Source organism: Acanthaster planci, linkage group LG03 (assembly GCF_054643075.1).
Source record: "Acanthaster planci isolate LZ-2023a linkage group LG03, COTS_SCS, whole genome shotgun sequence".
In the NCBI taxonomy this organism is placed as follows: domain Eukaryota; kingdom Metazoa; phylum Echinodermata; class Asteroidea; order Valvatida; family Acanthasteridae; genus Acanthaster; species Acanthaster planci.
In genome coordinates this window covers 5628474-5648191 of record NC_141779.1, presented here as the reverse complement: position 1 = coordinate 5648191, position 19718 = coordinate 5628474, and the positions used below count along the sequence as shown (strand labels likewise).

Below are 19718 nucleotides of genomic sequence, written 5' to 3'. Positions count from 1 at the left end.
GGTGGCGCTATGCAAGAACATCAGCAATCCGAGAGCGGACACAGTGCAGCGTGTTGGCTCATGGCGAAGCTAATTAATAAACGTACTGCCCCACTTAACCCCCCCCCCAAAAAAAAAACAAGAAAGAAAAGAAAAGAAAGAAAAAAGACAGACATAAAGAAAGAAGGATTTTTTTTAATAAAATAAAATAAAATAAAATAATAAATTGAAATAAAACCTGACGACACCCGAGACCAATGTCACACTGAAAATGATTCACTTATTTTTTTCCAAATTTCGGGGGTTGGTTCAAAGATTATTATATGGCCAAAAAAATATATATCGCCTTTAGTAGCCCTTTGGGAGCTTATCCCAAAAGAGACCCTGCAAGGTACTATCTCGTTCACATTACTCTCTTTTAGGAATACAACTTTTGGCTCTGTGCGTCAAGCTAAGATGCACTACACCAAATGCGTGCCCATAGAAAACATTGCAAAATCAGACCGAAATAGCGCCAACTCTCGGGAAGAGTATGGGCTCGGTTTTTTTTTTCACTGGAAACTCAAGATTATGGCCGGAAGATCACTTTTCGTTTAAATTTTTATGGGGGTTAAACCACGTGAATTTTTTTATTCGCCTTTCCGAAGATACCCCCCAAAAGTAGTAAAATTGTGCGTTCAGCTGAATGTAGCTGCCTGCCTCTATCAAAAATAGGTCCGCAATTTGGAGCTTTTTGTGAAAGAAATACCCCGAACTGGGAACTACCAGTCCCAAATTCAGGATTTATAGAAATATTTTTATGATCCCTCCGCAGAGAAACCCCGTGGGATCACAAAATATTAATGAGCTCGCGCGCAGAAATCCAACCAATTGGTGGAACGCACCCATAAAGAATGCGCGTGTGGGTGCAGTGCCGTGACGTAATTATCATGGCATTTGGCAACAGAAATTCGAGGCCGAAACCGTGGTGGCACAACACTCTTGGACAGGTGGTACGCGCGCGTTACGCGCTCCTCTTGGACCAATAGGATGTCATGATTTGCCAAATGCACGTGCGCGTCAAGCTGAAGAATAATTGTAAAGTGCAGTGCCTTATTCTCGAATTACTGTATGGTGTAACCTTCAGGAAGTGTAGCCGCTTGAAGTTTTTAATAAGCAAAGGCGCTGATAATTTCATTGTTATAGGGACTATAAGACTAAAATAACCACTTCTGAAAAATCCAAGCCTGCCGGCATGCCCCTTCGGACTCAGGATCGGAAAACACCGACGCCAAGGTGCTAGTCACAGCTAAGTAGACAATAAGGTTTTGGGGGTATGCAAAAGCTTACGTCCAGTTGCATCACCTCACTCCGGAAACCTGTTCGTACCGTTGATTTTTAGAACTTGAAACAATTAGTTTCCATCACAGAAATAATTCGAAACATTTGAAATTGGCCTAAACAGAAATCTGTCAATAATAATTTTTCAATTTATCACTTAAACCTCAAGTTCACTTAAGCTTACACCTATCCGAGTAAATACATACTTTGGTAAGGTTTACTAAATATTAAGATTTACTGTTCAAGATGTACAAACTGTCAAGAAACTGCCTTTTGAAAATGTTACACGTCGTAAGAATAACTGCCACAAGAAAAAAGGGGTCACTTTAATATCAGACGTTAGTACTGAATGGCGTGTAACGAAAGTGCGCCCTCATTCTTACAGTCTTGTCACCAATTGTCTGGCAAATTCCACTGGACAAAAATGGCAGCCCCCACGTCACTTGCCTCTTTTCAACCCGCGCTCTCAAATCTTTTAACATTCGATTCCCGACAAAACAATGGCGTTCTACATTAAGCCTCCGGGTGGGATTGAAAAGCTGCAAAGCCTGACCGTTTTTGGAAGGAAACGATTGACATTTCTGAAACAGATACTTGGCTGTGAGTGCAGCGCTGCTTTCCGCAGGTTGTTGGACTGTGCGGATACGGCAGATGATTCGGAGTGTCTTATCGAGGGCACCTCGAAGGACCGCGTGTCACACTTTCTTCTCAGGTATTGCTGGCTCCATTAATATTTACTTATTTTGGTGTATGTCTTCCTTAATTGGGTCATTGGGTCTACCATCAGCTGGATCCTTACTCCCTGTCAGAGGGGTCTTTCCAAACTACCGAAGATGCCCCTTCATTAAAAAATTCTGTTTAATCATTGCTGCTTTGTTGATAAAAAATTCCACTTAGACGGTTGACCAGGACCGACTGGTCCAGTAATAGCAGTCCAGAAATACCTGAACAAATTGTAACATTACCTGTTCAATGTCATTTTTTGAGGAAACAGTTTTTTTAGTTGCATTACCTATTTCAGAAGTCAAAATCCCGGGTGTATTAAAATCCATAACTGAATTTCTTGCAAGTGCTTTGTATTACATTATCAGAATCAATGAAGTCGTAATATCCCGGCTACCGAAGGACTTAATGCCAAGTTTATGAAAAGTAACTTTGTTCCCTACCCTTTAGAACTTCACCTTTAGCCCGGCAGCTTTTGGGACTCTAGACACTACGCTCGTAAAGAAATTGTATAGTATTAATTTCTTTCTTGCATGACAAGAATAAAACGAGTTTCCTCCAACTCAATATTGCTTGTATATTTTGACCAGTTCATTACAAACTTCAAAGCAAAGATACTATGATGTGCTTCGTTGTTTCTTCTAGACTTGCCTGCTGTCAAGATTCTGAGATGACATCATTTTTTGTGAGAGCTGAGACTGACTTGTTCTGTTACCGTTTTGCAAGCATGAACTCAACAGAACTTGTTCGCCTCTTTAAGTCCACTTACCAATTTTTATTCCACCTTAGTCAGTGCCAAGCCAGAAACGGCAAGCTGTCTGAAGGCCAAGGTGGAGAATCAAAGTGTAGAAGGACTTGTAGAAACTTGCTTCAAATCCTACAGGGAATGATTTCTGATGGCCTGGCCTGGACAGACGTTGCCAACAGGTACCTGGATGGCAGTGGGTCAGAGGTTATACGGGTCCCTTTTCAATATGCGTTGTCACTTGTTGCCAGTCGGTCTGTTGTGATGGAGCGGGGAGTGGCTTTGGTGCCACCTGCGGACATCTTAAAGGTGTTGGCCTCATTTTTTGAGGAGCTGGTCTCCCTAGGGATGGTAGATGCTCGGCTTGTCGTTAACGATATTGGGTCCGGTGATGAACGCATGGCCGACCTGCTTCGTGAGTTGAGGCAGTTGTACTACTCTGGCAGCAGATTAACAGAGATTAATTGGACATTTGAAGGTGGGTCCGTGGCCCTCGATGATATTGATGAGTTAACAGTATGCTTCCCACCATGTATGCAACACTTGCATCTTATGCTTAGGAAAAAGCATCGGTTAAGACATTTCTCAAGGGTAAGTTCTGTGTAGTTTCCTTTTTCGGGGAAAGGGTATCTTAATAATTCGCTTACCTTATTACAAACAAGGTAAATTTTGAAAACAGTATATTTATAAGGTTGATTGCATCTCAGCTGCTAGAAGTTTTGATTGTGTCCTTTTCAGTTTTTTCTGTGTATTTACTGATTATGTGGGATTGCTACTAAACCATGTTGTGTCTTGTATGCATGTATTTGTATAGCATGCATAATGTCTATCACTGTGTCACTGTGTCCAACTTCTGAAGACGCCTTGCGCTGTATATGTACATGCTCCAGGAGGAGGATGATTTTTGAGGATGGGTCCCAATATCTGATATCTGTTCTTACTTGTGTATTTTGACAGCTCCAGTATACACTGTTCCTCAAGGAGGTAGGTTTGCCCGTCTCCGAAGCTGTCAGGTTCTGGCAAAAAGAATATTCTCAACCAAGCTGTAACTATGGTGACAGTGGAGGATGTACCCACGATTGGAAACGAGATGGGAAGAGATACGTGTACAGCATCAGGCACCTGTATGGATTAGAGGGGTCAAGGATCAACTACAAGGCACACAGCTGTCGTGCAATACAGGTGAGGAATGGGGAATTATTTTGAACCAAAAGGCTGAAATTTTGTGAAAGGAATGGTATATGAAAAGCTTCCAATGTATTTAATCTTTCTCAGTGCTCATTTCTGTTGCCTTAACAAATGTAAGTATCCCGTTCATCTATTGTAAGTGCCTCCTTAAAGAAATAAATAAACAATTTGTTCTAACAAGAATTGCTATGCCACTTTTAGTAAAAGCATTATTTGCCCGATGAATTCATTTGCATTTGTATGATGGGGGTAATACAGCATTGTCTCTTTTTGTATCTGAAAAAGGAGCGTAGCCTAGGACACGGTGAAGAAGGAGGCTGTCCATTCAGTCACTTTGACGACGTGCATCTTGGGAACATTATGTCCCAAGCAGGTATCAGATCTGAGGATGACAAGATACGGATAATTGGTCTTGCTCAGCGAGGAAGAAGGCAGGCAGCTTGCAAAGCATTTTTCCGGAAGTCTGTTGCTGCTGGCTTAGCTCATCATGTGGAGTCGACCGCACAAGATCGGGATGGCACTAATGATTCGAGAGGGAAAGTAGCTGCTGAAAAAGATGTTGAAGACGTTGGCTTTGAACCATGCAACAGGAAGAAAGCCAGACTTGACAGCGATGGTTATGTAGCCTTTGCTAGTGATGAGGTTGGAGCTAGTAATGCTAACACCGAGAGCAGTACAGCAGGAACATTTGAAACGGTTGATGGGCAAAGATCTCAATCACTGGACACAGTACAACGACATGCAGAGGACAAATCCTTCCCTTCGAGCACCACAAAAATGATCTTGTCAAAGGAGCAGCTGCTGATGCATCATGGTAGTGGCTTTAAGACAGTTATCCAAAGCCCTGGAAACTCTCATAGTGACGCACAAAGTGGATGTTCTCAAACAGGAGAGAGCCCTAATCCTGATACTGCAAAGGAGCATCATTGCATCTCCCCATGGCTCCAGGAAATGGAAGATAATTCTAGGACTGCTGGAAGAAGCACGAGAGATACCAAATCGGAACTAAGGAAAAGATTTAGAGGAGGTCCATTATCTTCTGTCAGGAGGGAATCAGAGACCTCAAGCGAGCACCAAACTGCTAGCTCAAAGGCCGCCTTGAGAAGCCACAGGGACTCACCTGATGACGACGTCCCTGTCAGCTCCCCCATAGCCGTTCTGAGAGACGTTGAGATTCATAAGCCAATTGATTACTACAGCAGCTATATGCAGCTTCTCAGTAGCCTTCAGCAGCTGGATTGAGATGCACTTCAATTTCTAGCACTTTTTTTACTTAACCATTGCACATTGTGTCTTGTTCAGAATCTCTTATTAGTCTCACTATTGACAATTTGCAAATTGAATGTACTTTCATCCCTCAAACGAATTACACAAAATGATTAATATCCATGTTAAAGTTTAATGATTTTTTTATATTGTACAGTTTTACTCTTGAAATGTTGTGCAGCTGACGTCAGACAGTACTAACAATGAATTTTATTCTTTTTATGTTAGGCCTATGTCGAAATTGATTTCAATGAACTTCAATTTCAGTGTTTGAAATGCTAAAGATTTTTGTGTGGATTACTTATTGTAACTGTGCAATAATTATGAAATGAAATAATGTTTCTATTTCATATTTAGGATGGTGTAGCATTCAAACAAGAATACAAAGACTCTCCCCTTTCCAGATGAATTCTAACCAAGAAAAATCGAAATGTCCACAAAATCGTGCCTTATTGAAAGTGTTCGTGAAAATGCACTGAAGTCTTATGTGTTTGGTTGTACATGTAACTTTATTTGGGACATGAAATCATAGTTTGCTCCCATTAAAATTAACAGACCAAAATGTGATGCAAATGGAAAGTGACTAGGTCTATGCAGTGGGTGCTTAATGACTCGACTTTTCATGCATCCCTCTACGTGATAAGTCAGCCTTCACATTGTGAAGAATTATATTTTACCGGGCTGGAAAGTAAAATGTCTCTTGCTATTAGGCCTACTTGCCATCAATCTCGCAAAACCTTGAAAAAATGCTCTACTGTGTTTCGTGGTAATCGCTCCCTATGATTCATGTGTATATGTGAAATACCAGTTATAACACGTACGTTCTTGTTTGAAGAAGTGCAAGTGCGTTCGAGTTCTAAGCCTTATCTCTGAGTAAGAAAGAGGTTTACAGTCCTGTGATGTAGCCACGCCACTTGGACAAGGGCGACACTCAGCATCTGTGGTGAAGGGTAAATTGTTTTCATCGATCATTCTTACTCTTCATAAAATGGAAGAGCAAATGTGGTTTTTTTATGACGGATATTCCACTTTTTATGACGACGCTCAGTACTGGATTCGATGATGCATTATGACTAAACTACACAACTAAATTAAATGTTGGCAGCTTAGATAAGTTGGCCGAGATAGGGCTGCCGAGGTTGGGCTACCGGTATTAAAACAACACCTTCACGAAATAAATCGGCGGGGCCCTTTGGGACGTACTGAAATTATCCGACCGTGCATACTTCTTCCCCGGGGTCACTCAAAACAAATACACTGTGACTTGTAACACAGGTTGTGTTTATTTCCAAAGTTCAATTGGGTGAACCGTGGGGAGGGGGGAATGACGATCCCCGCGTCGTTGCGCCACTGTACCTGTTCGAACTTCCGTCAATCGGAAGTAGCCTAACCATTTGCGCGCGGTTGCCGTTGGCCTGCTAGGTGATCAAAAAATGAGCCATCCCAGCGACTTGGTCTGCGCTGTTGACAGAAGATTTTCCTTGTATTGATCTTTAGTCCCCTGTTCATAATGGACCGGTACGCTACATGGGTAGTGCTTATTCCTCCGTGTTCCTCCCCGTCCAGAGTAAAGAACAAACACTCTCAAACAGTAAAGGACAGAGACTGTATGGAGGTGTTATGCAACACAATCGACTGATGAACATCGCATGTTAATAAGGTTTCCAGTATATACCGTGTATTATCACAGAACACAGATTAGGCCTGTGTGGTATGAAACTAATCATTGCACATTGGTGGATACATTCATAAATTATTACGCAGAAAAGATTTATAATACATGTACATAACAGGAAGCTCTCTGTGTCCTTGCCCTACCGAAGCCGAATGTGGAAAAAACCGGTCCGGCCTGGAAGACGAGAGTCAAATTACTGCAGTGACCTCTGCAACACTGTCTGTGTCGCGCTGCCGTGCCTGGAGTGCAGGAATAAAAAAGGAAATTTTGATTCCCCCCATGCATGCTGATACTGAAGTTGTGAACAGGTGCACATTATTTTAATAGGCCCTATGCAGTATCGGAAAGCAGTCTTATAGGCCCAGCGGTTATGGTCGATCTTCTTTCCTCCATGTTCCTCTCAAGTACGGAAATACAGTGTTAGAACATTGATGAACCTTGAACTCGAAATTCACGGTGAGTTGACGAGACTGGCAAGCTGCCTACGGTGCAGTTTCACGCACCGTTCATGTACATGTACTCTGTGCTCAGTCGTTCGGCTGGCGGGTGTATGAGGTTGCAGCACTTGCCATCGACGGCAGCCACGTCACGACTGTGTGCATCATGTGAGACGTTTGCTCCATGTTCTGACGCACCCACAGTAGGGCCTACAGTGTCATAAGCCATGCAACATTTCTTAATTTGGAACGTTTAACGGTGGTAATTGACGTTTGGAGATCGCAAGTACCACTATACGGTATGTATCACAAACTCCACCCGATCTAACTTAACTTGAACTTGACTTGAGCACACTAAGTGAGAGTACTGCAAGGGGACTCAAAAATATTTAGTTTGTCCAGAACCATTCGTTATAGGAGTGGTCCCCGACCAGATAACAGTCCTTCCCTTTTTTTACTTGCCCTGACTTTCATAGTAGTGTTTCCCCTGTCTGATAATCCCTAGAATTAACACTGTAGCTTTTAGATACTAGTTGTGTTAGAGCATGGAGGAAGGAACACAATGTGTTCCTTCCTCCATGGTTAGAGCATGGGGCAGACACAGACCAGCAGCCAGAGGGAGAACGCCTAGCTCACTGTGTCTCCTGTCCTATATTTATAACAAGTTTTCATGTACATGTAGCTGCCTGAAGATTTGGTCTGCCGAGGGCTTGGTAAGTTTGCATTGATTTTAATATTCTTATAATTTCCTTGTATTGCAGTCTGTATTTTTTGGCCACGCATGTCACTTATGATCTTGAGGAATAGTTTTGAAAACTTTCTTTGAATAGACTTTCATTATACGGCTTAAGTACTATGTCTTGTTTTAAAATGCTTGGGCTTGATCACCACATCTTTAATGTACAATATGAACGTTTAGCCCATGGCTTTCCGTTGCTTTTCTTGGCACAGTTTTTTGGAATTGTACAGCGGTAATTTGTACATCAGTGAACCGTATGAAATTCTAAAGCAGAAGTTCCTTAGAAGAGTAATCATTAACCACAGTATTAAAGTGCGTTTTTCATGCTAATGATTTTTTCTACCTAAGTCAAGCTTATTGCAACTTTAGTCGAGACCGACATGTACAGATGTAGTTGTATCATTTTGGCAACTCACAGTAGTCTTACTTCATTCCCTACAATGTATACCGGTATGTCCAGTGAACAGTGTATGTGGCCATTTTCGTAGCCATGTGGCATGGCCTGCCTGTTCCTTTCCGGGGTTACGAGTCATTAACCAGAACTGAAGTAAACTTGTCCCAGCTCACTTTGCTCAGCTTTTTGTTCAGTACATGAATGTGTATTAGTCTATACATGTATTACCTCGCTCGCTGTGTATATTCCGACAGTTTGACTTGGACGAGTTTAGCCCTTATGTTTACATGAGGCTGGATTGTTTATCTCAGCCCAGTGGATTGTACCATAGCCATGCATCATGTGTTGTGCTAGTCTCCAATGCATGTGGCAGTAATGTAGTGACCTATAAAGTTTTCTAAATGGGTAGCACATGCAAAGCACTTGGCTTTACTGTTTTGTTCAGGATGAGTTATAAGTTTCAAAACTTCAGTGATCAATTATGCCTTCTTTTTCAGGATTTTGCTTATATAGTTACCTTACTTTATTTTTTCCTTTGTGTGTTGTATTTTGCAGGTTTCTTAAGCTTGAGTACGATAATTTTTGCTTCTATTTACTGGGTGCTGTGTTGGTTAATCACTAGTTCATTACAGGTCGTGTTTAAAGGCATTGGGTCACACAATCTCGTTTGAAAGTCTTTGTTAAAGGTCTAGTTGGTCTGGTCTATCCATTTTGTGTGTAATTTATTTTTTTGGTTCACCGTTTAAGGAATTTCTTCTGTTATTTTTCTTTTTGGTTGTGCAAACTGTCCAATTTTACTACTTCCTTTTTTGTGCAACTGTCAGTTCAGTTTCTCTTGGCATCCAGAATAAAACACTTTTTTTAAAACTTAATTTGAATCTCTTCTTGTTTCCCTTTGTCTTTTCTAGTGAATATCCTGCGACTCAACTTCTTGCCGATCCTTATTATTTTTAGTATTATTATCACTATTGTTATTTATTTATTTATTTATTTTTTTTTTGTGTCAAGGTTTGCGAGTTTTGCTCATTCGGTCGCACTGTGCTATTTTTCTAGGTTACACATGGTCTTCTTGTGCGTGTTAGGGACAGGTCTTCGGTGCCCTAGAAAGCGGATGCACGCATCCTGAAGTTAAGGTCAACTCCATCTTTGTCTTCCAAACATGACGTCGTTGTCGGAGTTTGTTCCTCGAGTTCAGTGGAAGACTTGCTGCCTTTATTCGCCCCGTCTGCCGTGCTTACTATTACTATTTGGCCTCGCACTAATTGGCGGACTAGTTATGCACATGAATGGTGAGTCAAACGGTTCTTTCCCTTTCAGTTTTGCGTTTAGCCAGTTTGTGGACAGGGATTTATGTAGTATGCAAACATTAGTTACATTTTTTTCTCATCGACAACATGGATTTTATTTTCTCCAAATATCTTTGCTTTGACATTCTGATCCGAATCGGGTCAGATTACCTTCCACTCTCGTGATGTTTTTTCTCTGCAACAATCCGCTAAATTTTTCCTCAAACTGAGTGAGGTCGCAATTCTCTCCTGGACAAAACGAAAACTCAAATATTGATTAAAAACAACAACAAAATATTCTCTGGAGCCCCCAACGAAATATTTTCTGTTTTCCCAACCCAAATCAGTCGATTTCGTATCGTGCATTAGCATGTCATATTCTGCAATTACCAGCCTACTGCTTTGCATTAATATCGAGCCGACACACGCACAAAAACGCTGTTTCCAGGTTTCTACCCAGCCTAGAAAATTATGTGGAAATCGTACCAACCCAATAGCCTAATTATTTTGGTCACCTTCTTTAACCGCACTCGCAGTTTATTTGATGATGAAATAAAGTACATGTAATCTTACGCCGAAATTTATACTATATATATGGATGTTTAAAACGTCGCACAGAAAGCAAATTTATGTAAACAAGTGGGAATTAAAAATACGTATACAGAAAGGAGGTCAAGAGCTTCAGGACTTAAGCGTTCTTAAATGTCATAAGAGAAGAAATATAGGGCTTCTCAGACATCAGAGAGTTCAAGCAGGAATTCGAGAACATTTTTGTGACTTTGCTTGTGAGATGTCTTCCATGGTTTCCAATCCAGTAGGGGTAACGCAAGGAATACGAACGAATAGTTTATGCGGTCAACAGCAAATTTCGTACAACTTGACGTCACAATTTCCCCTTCTCATTGGCGCATGGGTTTTGCGCCAAATATGAACTGGCCTTAAAATCTGCAATGGCTTGACAAAGTGAGTGGCATTGATTTGCACACTAACCGTCCCACATGTTTATTTACCATCTCCCCACCCTTATGTTTTGGTTAGAAAGTTTTGAGCCAATACCAAACCCCAACTCAAACTAAACACCACCACCAACAACTCAAAGGCGAAACATTTGTGATAAAAACATGGCCTTGGGACAATAATCACAGTGTGGTGATTTGTCTTCTCACTAAGTGTCACTGATCAAATCATCGGTTATCTTGATCAATTTTGGATTAACGAATAAAGTGTAGTGGAATATTTTCAGAAATTAGGAAGAAAAAGATAAAAAAATATCGAATTGATATCGAAATTTACCCACAATGCTCTGCGCATCGTTAGCTGTGACCCCGTGTGACGTATTTCTTTCACTAAAATCTGTGCAAGGCCATCAGCCCTTCCCGGCGCCCAGCTGTTCGAGCGCCGGGCGATGAGCGAATCAAAGGAGCCACACTTGCTGGGAAAATGCACCCTCTCTTGGTCCTGCTCGGAGCCCTTGCATGCTGGCGCCACAGGCATGCAGAGCCTTGAACTGACAGTTTTACTTAATTGTACCATCGCCTCAGATTCGTGTCGACGCAGCTTTTTGAAATGTTGTCACATGGTATGAGAGTTAAGCACGTGCAAAATTACCAAGCAACATCCACGCGAATCACTGAACCAGCTTTATTTATTGTGTAAAGCTGCCAGATCGAGGCCCTGTATGCCTATTGCGGGAGCATGCAAAGAGTGATGTCTGTGAGTGCAGTGGTCTCAAGCAAAGTCCCCTATACTGACTTCTTGAAAGCACGGAGGAAGGAATTGAAAGGTAGCTCCGACTAGAATGCTAGGTTTCAACAGAATGCTTGCTGTTCAGTGGGAGACTTTGGGCGTTTTCGAAACGAGTGGATGCGGCTGAGACTCCAGTTTGAATATGTGGTTTTGAACACTGCTTCAATATGGCTGAAACCTGCGAAACTAAAGTCTAAGCCGAATCCACTCGTTTCAAAAACGCTCTTTGAGACGCATGGTGGGGGCAAACAGACCGGTCCTTTTTCGCAGTTGTGCGCGTGCTCAGAACTAACGTGCATGCCTAGAACTGAACGCGCATGCCCACATCAACCAAAAGGACCGTTGTGTCTGCCGCCACCAAGCGTCTCAAAGTTTCCCAAACAACGTTGGGGGGGGGGAACGATCTATAATTCGTACACTAAATCAATGAACTTTATCCTTGAGTCGGCCATGTTGAAATGGGAAGAAAAGTCAACTTTCCATTTTTGAACTTGAGTGCACCAGTGAATTTGTGATCAAGTTTCCTGACAAATTACTCTGAGGAACAGATTGAAATTTGTGATAAAAAGTACATAGACGTCAGTGTTTTTATACAAGATTTACCCAAAAAGAAAGGAATTAGGGGAACCCACTAAAGTCCTAAAATAGTCTGATATCATTTTATACAACAATTAGCAATTTAGAGCAAAGATATGAGGGACAAGATTATGAATGGCTCACTCAGGATTAACGTCCATTAACATGATTTTGTGTTGGTTGTACCGAAGGAACTCGAACGGTAAAGCGGCTGGCTTAAAGAATCTCCCCCGTTTTCAGATTGAAGCTTTGCTGATATCTATCGGCTCCTCCCAACCGTGTTTTCGACTGCCTTTAAAGGGTTCAAGTGATAAGGTTTTCTTAAAAAACGCTTATTATGTAACTACATTTTCCTCATAGAAAACATTTCTGAGACAGGTTGCTCGTTATCCCGTTGTCTTTGTTGAAATTAATCATCAAAGAAAAGGAAAGTTAAAAGAGCAACATTTCAAAGATCTAGCAGCTTTTGTGCACAAATCAATGAAATATAGAAGGTTTCTCTCTGGAATGACATATACTTTATTCATAAATATGGAATTCGATTAAAATAAACTCTAAAAAAGCACCAAACTATAAAAACTGACATTAAGATTCATTAAATCACAAAGATGGACTTTTCAAGGGTTGCAGCAAAACATACGCACTGCAAAGATCTGTGCAATTTGTACTTTTAAGGAAACACGTTGCATAAACTGTGCATAAATTAATCATGGCAATAACTCGCGAGTGGTTTGTTAGCCCACGCCTAAGCAGTCCCGTGGCCTGGTCGCTTGCGTGCTCTCATGAGATGTAGGAAATGGACCCTGGTGTTTCTGCTCCAGAGAGGCGCTAAATAATTATGACAACCAAATGGCAAACTGTCAGCTCTATATTTGCCGAACAGCTCGTGTATGATGCCGGTGATAGCTTGGGCGCTTTACACGTTGGTTGTCGTTTTAAAGGGACAGTTGACCATGCCCGGCTCAACTGGCTGCAATCCAGACGTGTCGCTTTTGGCCATGTATTTATTACTTTAGATCGTCTTACGTAGGGAAATCAGAACAATTTAAACCGTGAAACAGCTGTACACTCAGGAAATGGAATCTCCTCGAGAATGTCAAATGTTTCGTGAGTATCAACCTCTGATTTATAAATCTTTCCCCCCAAAAGTATCTATTTCGGAAAAATGGCTCCATCTTGAACGCTATGGGTGTCTCTAAAAGTCTGCTCATTTGCAAATCACGGCTCAGTGCTTGTAATATCATGTACATATAGATCCTTTCTCCTTACCCTTATTCAACATGCTTCACACAGACTTGAAGTGTCGCTTGAGTGTCGGCCATTTTGTCCTCGCCTGCAGGAAGGTAGTGTCATGGTAGTACCGAACCGTGGTCCACGAGAGTGCAGTTACGCTTGATGTTGAACGATAGGCTATCAATGATTCAGGTTAATTACTTGAGGTAATGCTTTGCGCAGATGTTTCTGAAGGCGAGTCATAAATGGGAAGGTCACACCATAAGTACGTGGTTGGGTGCTCTGCGGCCAACCGCGCGTGATGACGGATACCAACACCGCGTCAAGAGTCCCGCCAGCCGTAGGCCTTTTTGACTGAATTACTGCCGTGCATAATAAAGACAAAACAGAAACCCAGCTTCTCTACAAAGTAAGCATGGTTTATTTATTTACAGTGTGCTCATTTGACTTGAAAAACATCACTGGAACGTTGTCTCATCATTATTTTCGACTCTTTGCCAATCAAAGAAAAATAAAGATCAAAGGCGTTAAAGAGTATCCCCAAGAGACTCGAAGAAATCTTCAGCACTGATGGAAATGCCTTTTTATTGAAACAATATGTTACGCATGGTGAGTAGTGCGTTATAACAAGAACAAAAGACGAGATGGAAGTGAGCGTTAAAAGGTCTATGTAAGACATTTTTACTACGATCCTCGAATCTGCACATTGTGTGTCACTTTACACAGCTTTTAATTTCAGTTTGCTATTTTTAAAGGTATTTTTTAGTACTTTGATGATTTATTAATGTGAATTCCTGTGTCCATGAGCAAAACTGTTAGGTACTTCCAGCTAGGGAGAGAACCTCAATGTTTCAGCGATTTGTGCACAATAATTGCTGGAATGTTTTATTTTTGCAGAGTGAAATTTCCTTTTGTTTGGGATATTCATTGTTTTTCTACACACTGCGATGACAAACAAGTGTCGCACATGTTTTTAAATGGGGGCATTTTGGTGGTTGTTTGCAGATGTCTCATAAGTCATTAGATTGAATATAAACTGTGTAATCAGGATATGATAGCGTGTGTGGAGACCCAAAGTTTTAACAGTTGAGGTCAGTCTTGTTACCACGAAATGCTTTTTGTTTTCTGTTCTGACAAGTACTGCTTGTCTCATACTGTTTCTCGTCCCAAGTAAATCACACGGTATATATTGCAAGAAACATCTTAATTTCGATCATGTGCTTGCTGCACAATGAATTTCAGATTTGAAAATTGAGAGCACCATTTGTAATAATCGCTCATGTTGGCCACGAACCATGCCGCACAATTCGTCATAACGTCTTTGCCAAAATCATAAGGGTCTCAAACTTATTTTGCATAATGTTAAAACTTAATGGACACAAAGTTGGAAAAATAAGAAATACCTTTTTATGAAATCAATTTGTAAGTTAAAACTAGAACAAAATTTAACCATGCACGTATAGTCGTGAATATTCAGTGTGCACGCATGTGAAACATGAAATATTTACTTTCATTTTTTTCTCCATTAGACTGCCGGTCGGATCATCATTTCACCGTTGACAAACCAGAAACAGGAATTACGGATTGGACTCAGACTTGGTATAGACTTGACCTTCTGGACTCGAATTTGGACTGGACTCAGACAGAAATTGACTGAGGCTTCGGTTGATATTGATCTGGTTTCTTTCCTCTCTCGCCAGGACCTATGGCAATGCATTTGAACCGGATAGCGAATACCACACATAGGCTAATAAGCTCGCGTCTGCATGAACATGCGATGGTGTCACAGGTGAGACTTTTCTTTTCAGGAAGGTAAAGATTACTAGCGAAATGGATTTTTCAGTTGTTATAAAGGAGATTGTTCAGTCATAATTTCTGCGTTACACTCATCAAATTAAAACAATCACCCTAAACATGTATACAAATGATATTAAACGGAGAAAAGGTGCCTAAATATGAAAGGGTCTACACAAACCAATTGGTCACTTATACGATTTCCATTGACTTTTCAGCCTCCTTGTAATGCAACGTGTAGATGGCTTCGTGAACAACAGAGGAGGAAAAAACGTGTCTCAACTGTATGCAATTCGTACAGAAATTCGTCTGATGCGCGGGCGAACGATCTCAGTTACACCCTGACTCCTCAACTACTGCGTACTATGAATCATTTCTTGGTGTCGGATTCGCACAGATTGATCTACTGTTACATCCCAAAGGTCGGGTGCACGAACTGGAAGCGCGTGCTTCTCGTACTCGGCGGCGCTATAGGAGGAACAAACCAGTCCACACAGTCGGAAACGCACGTTATTGCACAGAAGCACATTCGAACGCTAGCCGGGTATTCACTGCAAGCGGCCAAAGAGCGTCTTGACAATTACACCACGTTCATGTTTGCACGGCACCCGTTCGAACGCATCCTGTCCGGCTACCGGGACAAGTTCTTGATGGACTATCCTGCCAGCACGAGCTTCAGGAGGAAGTACGGACCATTGATCTCGACATACGACGACCCAAGACATCGTCACCCTTCACGGCGATCCGACGGCACGCTGAACGTGTCTTTTGCACAGTTCGCCCGATACTTGGGTGATCCGGCCAACTCGTTCCGTGGCGACGATCCCACGGAACACTGGAACCAGATGTACCGCATATGTCACCCTTGTGCGGTTAGCTATGATATCGTCGGGAATTTCTCCACTTTGCACGAAGATGCCGATTTCCTCTTAAATCTCAAAGGCCTTGACACAAAAGTGTCATATCCAAAGTCAACCAACCCTACCAACAGCTCTGACGAGCAATACCTGGCAAGGTATTTTGCAAATCTGCTGCCAGGCGACATCAAGGCACTTCTCGACCGTTACCTCATCGACTTTGAGCTGTTTGGCTACACATTGCCATCAGTCGTCCCTGCAAAGAATTCTCCACAATGAATGGACGAATTGAAATGTTCACGAGGCATCTGTAGGAAGAACTATGCAGTCATGTTCTTATCCAAATCAATTTACGTGCAATCATAACACCCAGTGCATGGCATTTGGACTACATGTAACACGTGTTTGAGTTAGACATCACAATTTGTCGATCACTGTGGTTTGCAACCAACATCTATGCTTCCATTTGTATGTACAAGGTTGTTTAGAAGTCCGATATTTTTCAGCGTATATTTAGCACAATACTACAACCGTTTGTTAATTCTAGTGCAATCTAACCAACTTAAAAATAAATAAATAAAAAACAAAACAGTGCTTGCCAAAATATGCATTGGTACGTAGAAGTGAACAATTAATATTTGCGCAAAACTATCTAGTGGATGAAAAACATGTAACTTGTTTAAACTTGCCGCGGGACCCTTTGTACATTGGGATACATCCTCCATTTTTTCCCTCTTGTTCCGTCAGCACCAAGTACAATCAGTGACTCGGAGAGAGGGGGGACTCTCACACTTTGAGAAAATCTCGTTTCCCAAATAAGCTGAGAAATGAAATGTTTTTGGTTTGCTCGTTGGGTTTGATTTGCATGTTTCAGGCCAATTTGAAACTGTGCTTTGGAACATGGGTATACACTTGGTGCACCCGATCCGACTACCCACAGCTACTTATAAGTGGGGCCTTTGCAGCTACATAGCCATGCTCTAACTGTGGTGCTAATATATTATCGTATGATGCAATGCAGTTGGCACACTTACAAGTGAGGCTTGTTCGAGCTTTCTGCTTCCAAATTTTTTTGACGCTGACTAGCCTCACTTAAAAGTGTGCCACTGTATTGCATCATACCATAATATATTACCATCACAGTTATAAGTAGCGGTGGGTACTGGGATCGGGTGCTTCTCTCATCTTTCCAGAAGCACCGTGAGGACATTTTCATCGGAAGTGGTTTGTCCGGTAATACAGCACTGTAAATTGTGAGATCATGAAAAATTGAAAATGTGGAGAAGAGGGAATTGAGCGTCTTTATTCACAGACACAGATGCTGTTATGGAAACTTGCATTTGCAGATTTCGCACGTGTGCGCAAAATGCTCCTGTGCCGTCATCGTCCATTGTGATACCTCTGTCTTCAATACTTTATTTTCACTTGCCTCGAACATGTCACAAAAATTGTCTGAGAACAAGTCGGAGAAATCTGATTAACCGACTCGACGTGACTTCGTATGCGTCGTTCGTAAAGACCAAAGTACTACAAAGTTTTCAAAGATATTAAATACACTTCAGAAACTGAAATCTGGTAAATGAGAAGCATGATTGGATGTGATCTTATTATAATCTCCTTAGGCCTATATTTACAAAATGTGACTTTCGGGGATAATATATATATCATTTTCCTTGTGCTCCAAACCCAAAGCGTGTAAAAAGCTCCAAAATTAAAAATAATAAACAAACAAATAAACAAATAAAAATGAAATTCCCTATTTTTTGTCTTGCCCCCGAAACTTTTGTTCTGTTTCCGCCCTTAACCGAACTAGGAAGAGACTGCGTCCTTCATGTTTGATTTTAACAAATAACCAATGTGTGTTTCAGTTCGCACTTGGGTAGAGTTTGGAAGAGACATATTGGTGTGTATTTCCTGTCACGTCACGCTGCATATTTCAAGTGACATCTTAGCCCGACATGACACTGTGCATGCACTGTAATGGAGAGAGGTGACACATGAGGTCACTACTTGTTCGTCTCATGAGGGGCGTCTAACCCTGCAAAAAGATCACCGGTGTGTTGATGTTCACAGCGAGAAAGCCTGCATTTTGTGCACTGTATATTAATACCGTCAAATAACTGACATGGTTTTAAAGAGGACACTGCTTGATAGCGCCTTATTTTTCATCTCATTTGCTCTTACCAATTCTGAGATATCCTCTAGTAAACACAATCAAACTTGATTTAGTGCCTCTTTCTAGCCTAATCACCAGACCTCATTGAAAGATGAAAACACACTTCGGTTTTACAGGTTGACTTCAAAGAAGATGCTGACAGCGCTGTGCACTGTAACATGCAAAGGTGTAAATTTTTTCACTTGAAAATTGGTATAAATTGATGGTATTGTTGGCAACATTTAGGCTGTCTGCAGTTTGCCTGTTCACTCTCACGTCAGTCACACGGCAAACAGCAGTTTTTATGCTAAAGAGTTCAACTTCGTGGAATGGAGACTGCAGTGAAAGACACGAGCAACAGTTGTGCATAAAACAGAAAAAGACAGCAAAAAATGCTTCCTCCCTCTTTGCAGTTGACCTCTGTGTCCGAAATAGCTATTTTGATCAACTGAGTGTCGTGAAGTCAGGCGTGTGAGGAAGATGGACAGCACTGACGGGGCTTTGGGGCCTAGGGCTTGAATCTAACCAATCAACATTTTCAAAAGTTGCTTTGTGGTTTTGATGTTGTTCAAAATTATTTTAGACGGACACATTTTGGGGCACAAATGTAGAGTGTTTGCTTGTTAACAGCTGAAAAGTGGGGAGGGGGCTTGCCTGGCCATGGAAATTTGAAGGGGGGAACACCATATACACTATATGGGGGGCGGTGTTAATGATAAAGATGTGCATCTGTAATGTGTATCAAATTCATGCACAATCGTATATTAGAATGGCAACAATCGTATATCAGAATGGCATAGTTAAGGCTTTCAAAAATTGCTTCCCTCTTTAGTGATACATGTATTGCAAACATTTCTGTCATTGGCAAATACTGTAAATTCTTCACAGTCCGCTTTATTGTTTATGCTCATCACAAAAAAAGTGTGGGGGGGGGTAGGATGATTCAATATCCCAACCCCCTCCCCACAAAAATGTGGGAATATGATATTACACTCCCCATTCGTTCCCCGGATTTACGCATGGGTTCGTGCAGGGTTTTGCGTTCAGGCTTGTATTCATGAGTTGGTGTTGGAATACCTTCGGAACAAAGACATGCAATGGGGGTTGCAATGATACACCAGTAATAATCATAAAGAAAGCACCCTCGACGCATCCATGCATCACAGCGGTACCATAATGTACTAGGAACTAGTGCCTAGAGTGCTTATTGGACAATTCAGCCCCAAGTGATAACATCGTTTACATATTAATGAACTAGGAAGATAAGCCTGTCTTTTTACGTGAAGGCAGTGGCGTAGCTGGGGGGGGCACCCCCACAAATTCCCGGTGCACCCCCAGGTGCCCCCCTCACTAAAAAATGGATGAATGGATATTGAACAAGGCTAACACAAGCTCGCTCCCCAGAAACTACACCACTGAAAGCTGGTGCCCCCCATAAGATGCTTCCCCCCCCCCACTAGTAAAATCCTGGCTACGCCACTGAGTGAGGGACAATTTGAAATTCTGCTGCGGATAGCAGCACCCTTGCTGTCTACTTTCCAGTAACATGAAAACTTTCATCGGGGGTGGTTCGTCCAGTAAAAAAGTGCTGAAAATCATCGGGAT

At 41.7% G+C, this 19718-nt stretch overlaps 2 protein-coding genes across 3 annotated transcripts; both read left to right on the top strand.

The window, feature by feature from the left end:
* The first annotated feature begins 1704 nt into the window (after positions 1 to 1704).
* LOC110985966 (uncharacterized) lies at positions 1705 to 5800 on the top strand. The gene is made up of 4 exons (XM_022247498.2): positions 1705 to 2011; positions 2668 to 3358; positions 3725 to 3949; positions 4241 to 5800. The coding sequence occupies exons 1-4, from the start codon at positions 1800 to 1802 to the stop codon at positions 5195 to 5197; spliced, it is 2085 nt and encodes a 694-aa protein (XP_022103190.2). The 5' UTR covers positions 1705 to 1799; the 3' UTR covers positions 5198 to 5800.
* A 155-nt stretch (positions 5801 to 5955) lies between these two features.
* LOC110985972 (carbohydrate sulfotransferase 13-like) lies at positions 5956 to 18182 on the top strand. Of its 2 annotated transcripts, none has more exons than XM_022247512.2 (4): positions 5956 to 7632; positions 9520 to 9755; positions 15008 to 15096; positions 15320 to 18182. In XM_022247512.2, exons 2-4 carry the CDS (start codon positions 9626 to 9628, stop codon positions 16235 to 16237), a joined length of 1137 nt encoding a protein of 378 aa, XP_022103204.1. In that variant the 5' UTR covers positions 5956 to 7632; positions 9520 to 9625; the 3' UTR covers positions 16238 to 18182. The 2 variants fall into 2 exon arrangements, with proteins under 2 accessions (XP_022103204.1, XP_022103213.1); XM_022247521.2 differs by lacking the exon at positions 5956 to 7632 and adding an exon at positions 7655 to 8046.
* The last annotated feature ends 1536 nt before the right edge of the window (positions 18183 to 19718 follow it).

What these genes read in the sequence shown, in the direction of transcription:
- LOC110985972 (XM_022247512.2), top strand. Translation starts at nt 9,626, where the DNA reads ATGACGTCGTTGTCGGAGTTTGTTCCTCGAGTTCAGTGGAAGACTTGC. An exon ending in ACTAGTTATGCACATGAATG is followed by an intron (nt 9,756 to 15,007) that starts GTGAGTCAAACG and finishes CTCTCTCGCCAG; the next exon opens with GACCTATGGCAATGCATTTG. An exon ending in AACATGCGATGGTGTCACAG is followed by an intron (nt 15,097 to 15,319) that starts GTGAGACTTTTC and finishes TTGACTTTTCAG; the next exon opens with CCTCCTTGTAATGCAACGTG.
- LOC110985966 (XM_022247498.2), top strand. Translation starts at nt 1,800, where the DNA reads ATGGCGTTCTACATTAAGCCTCCGGGTGGGATTGAAAAGCTGCAAAGC. An exon ending in GTGTCACACTTTCTTCTCAG is followed by an intron (nt 2,012 to 2,667) that starts GTATTGCTGGCT and finishes TGTTTCTTCTAG; the next exon opens with ACTTGCCTGCTGTCAAGATT. An exon ending in GGTTAAGACATTTCTCAAGG is followed by an intron (nt 3,359 to 3,724) that starts GTAAGTTCTGTG and finishes GTATTTTGACAG; the next exon opens with CTCCAGTATACACTGTTCCT.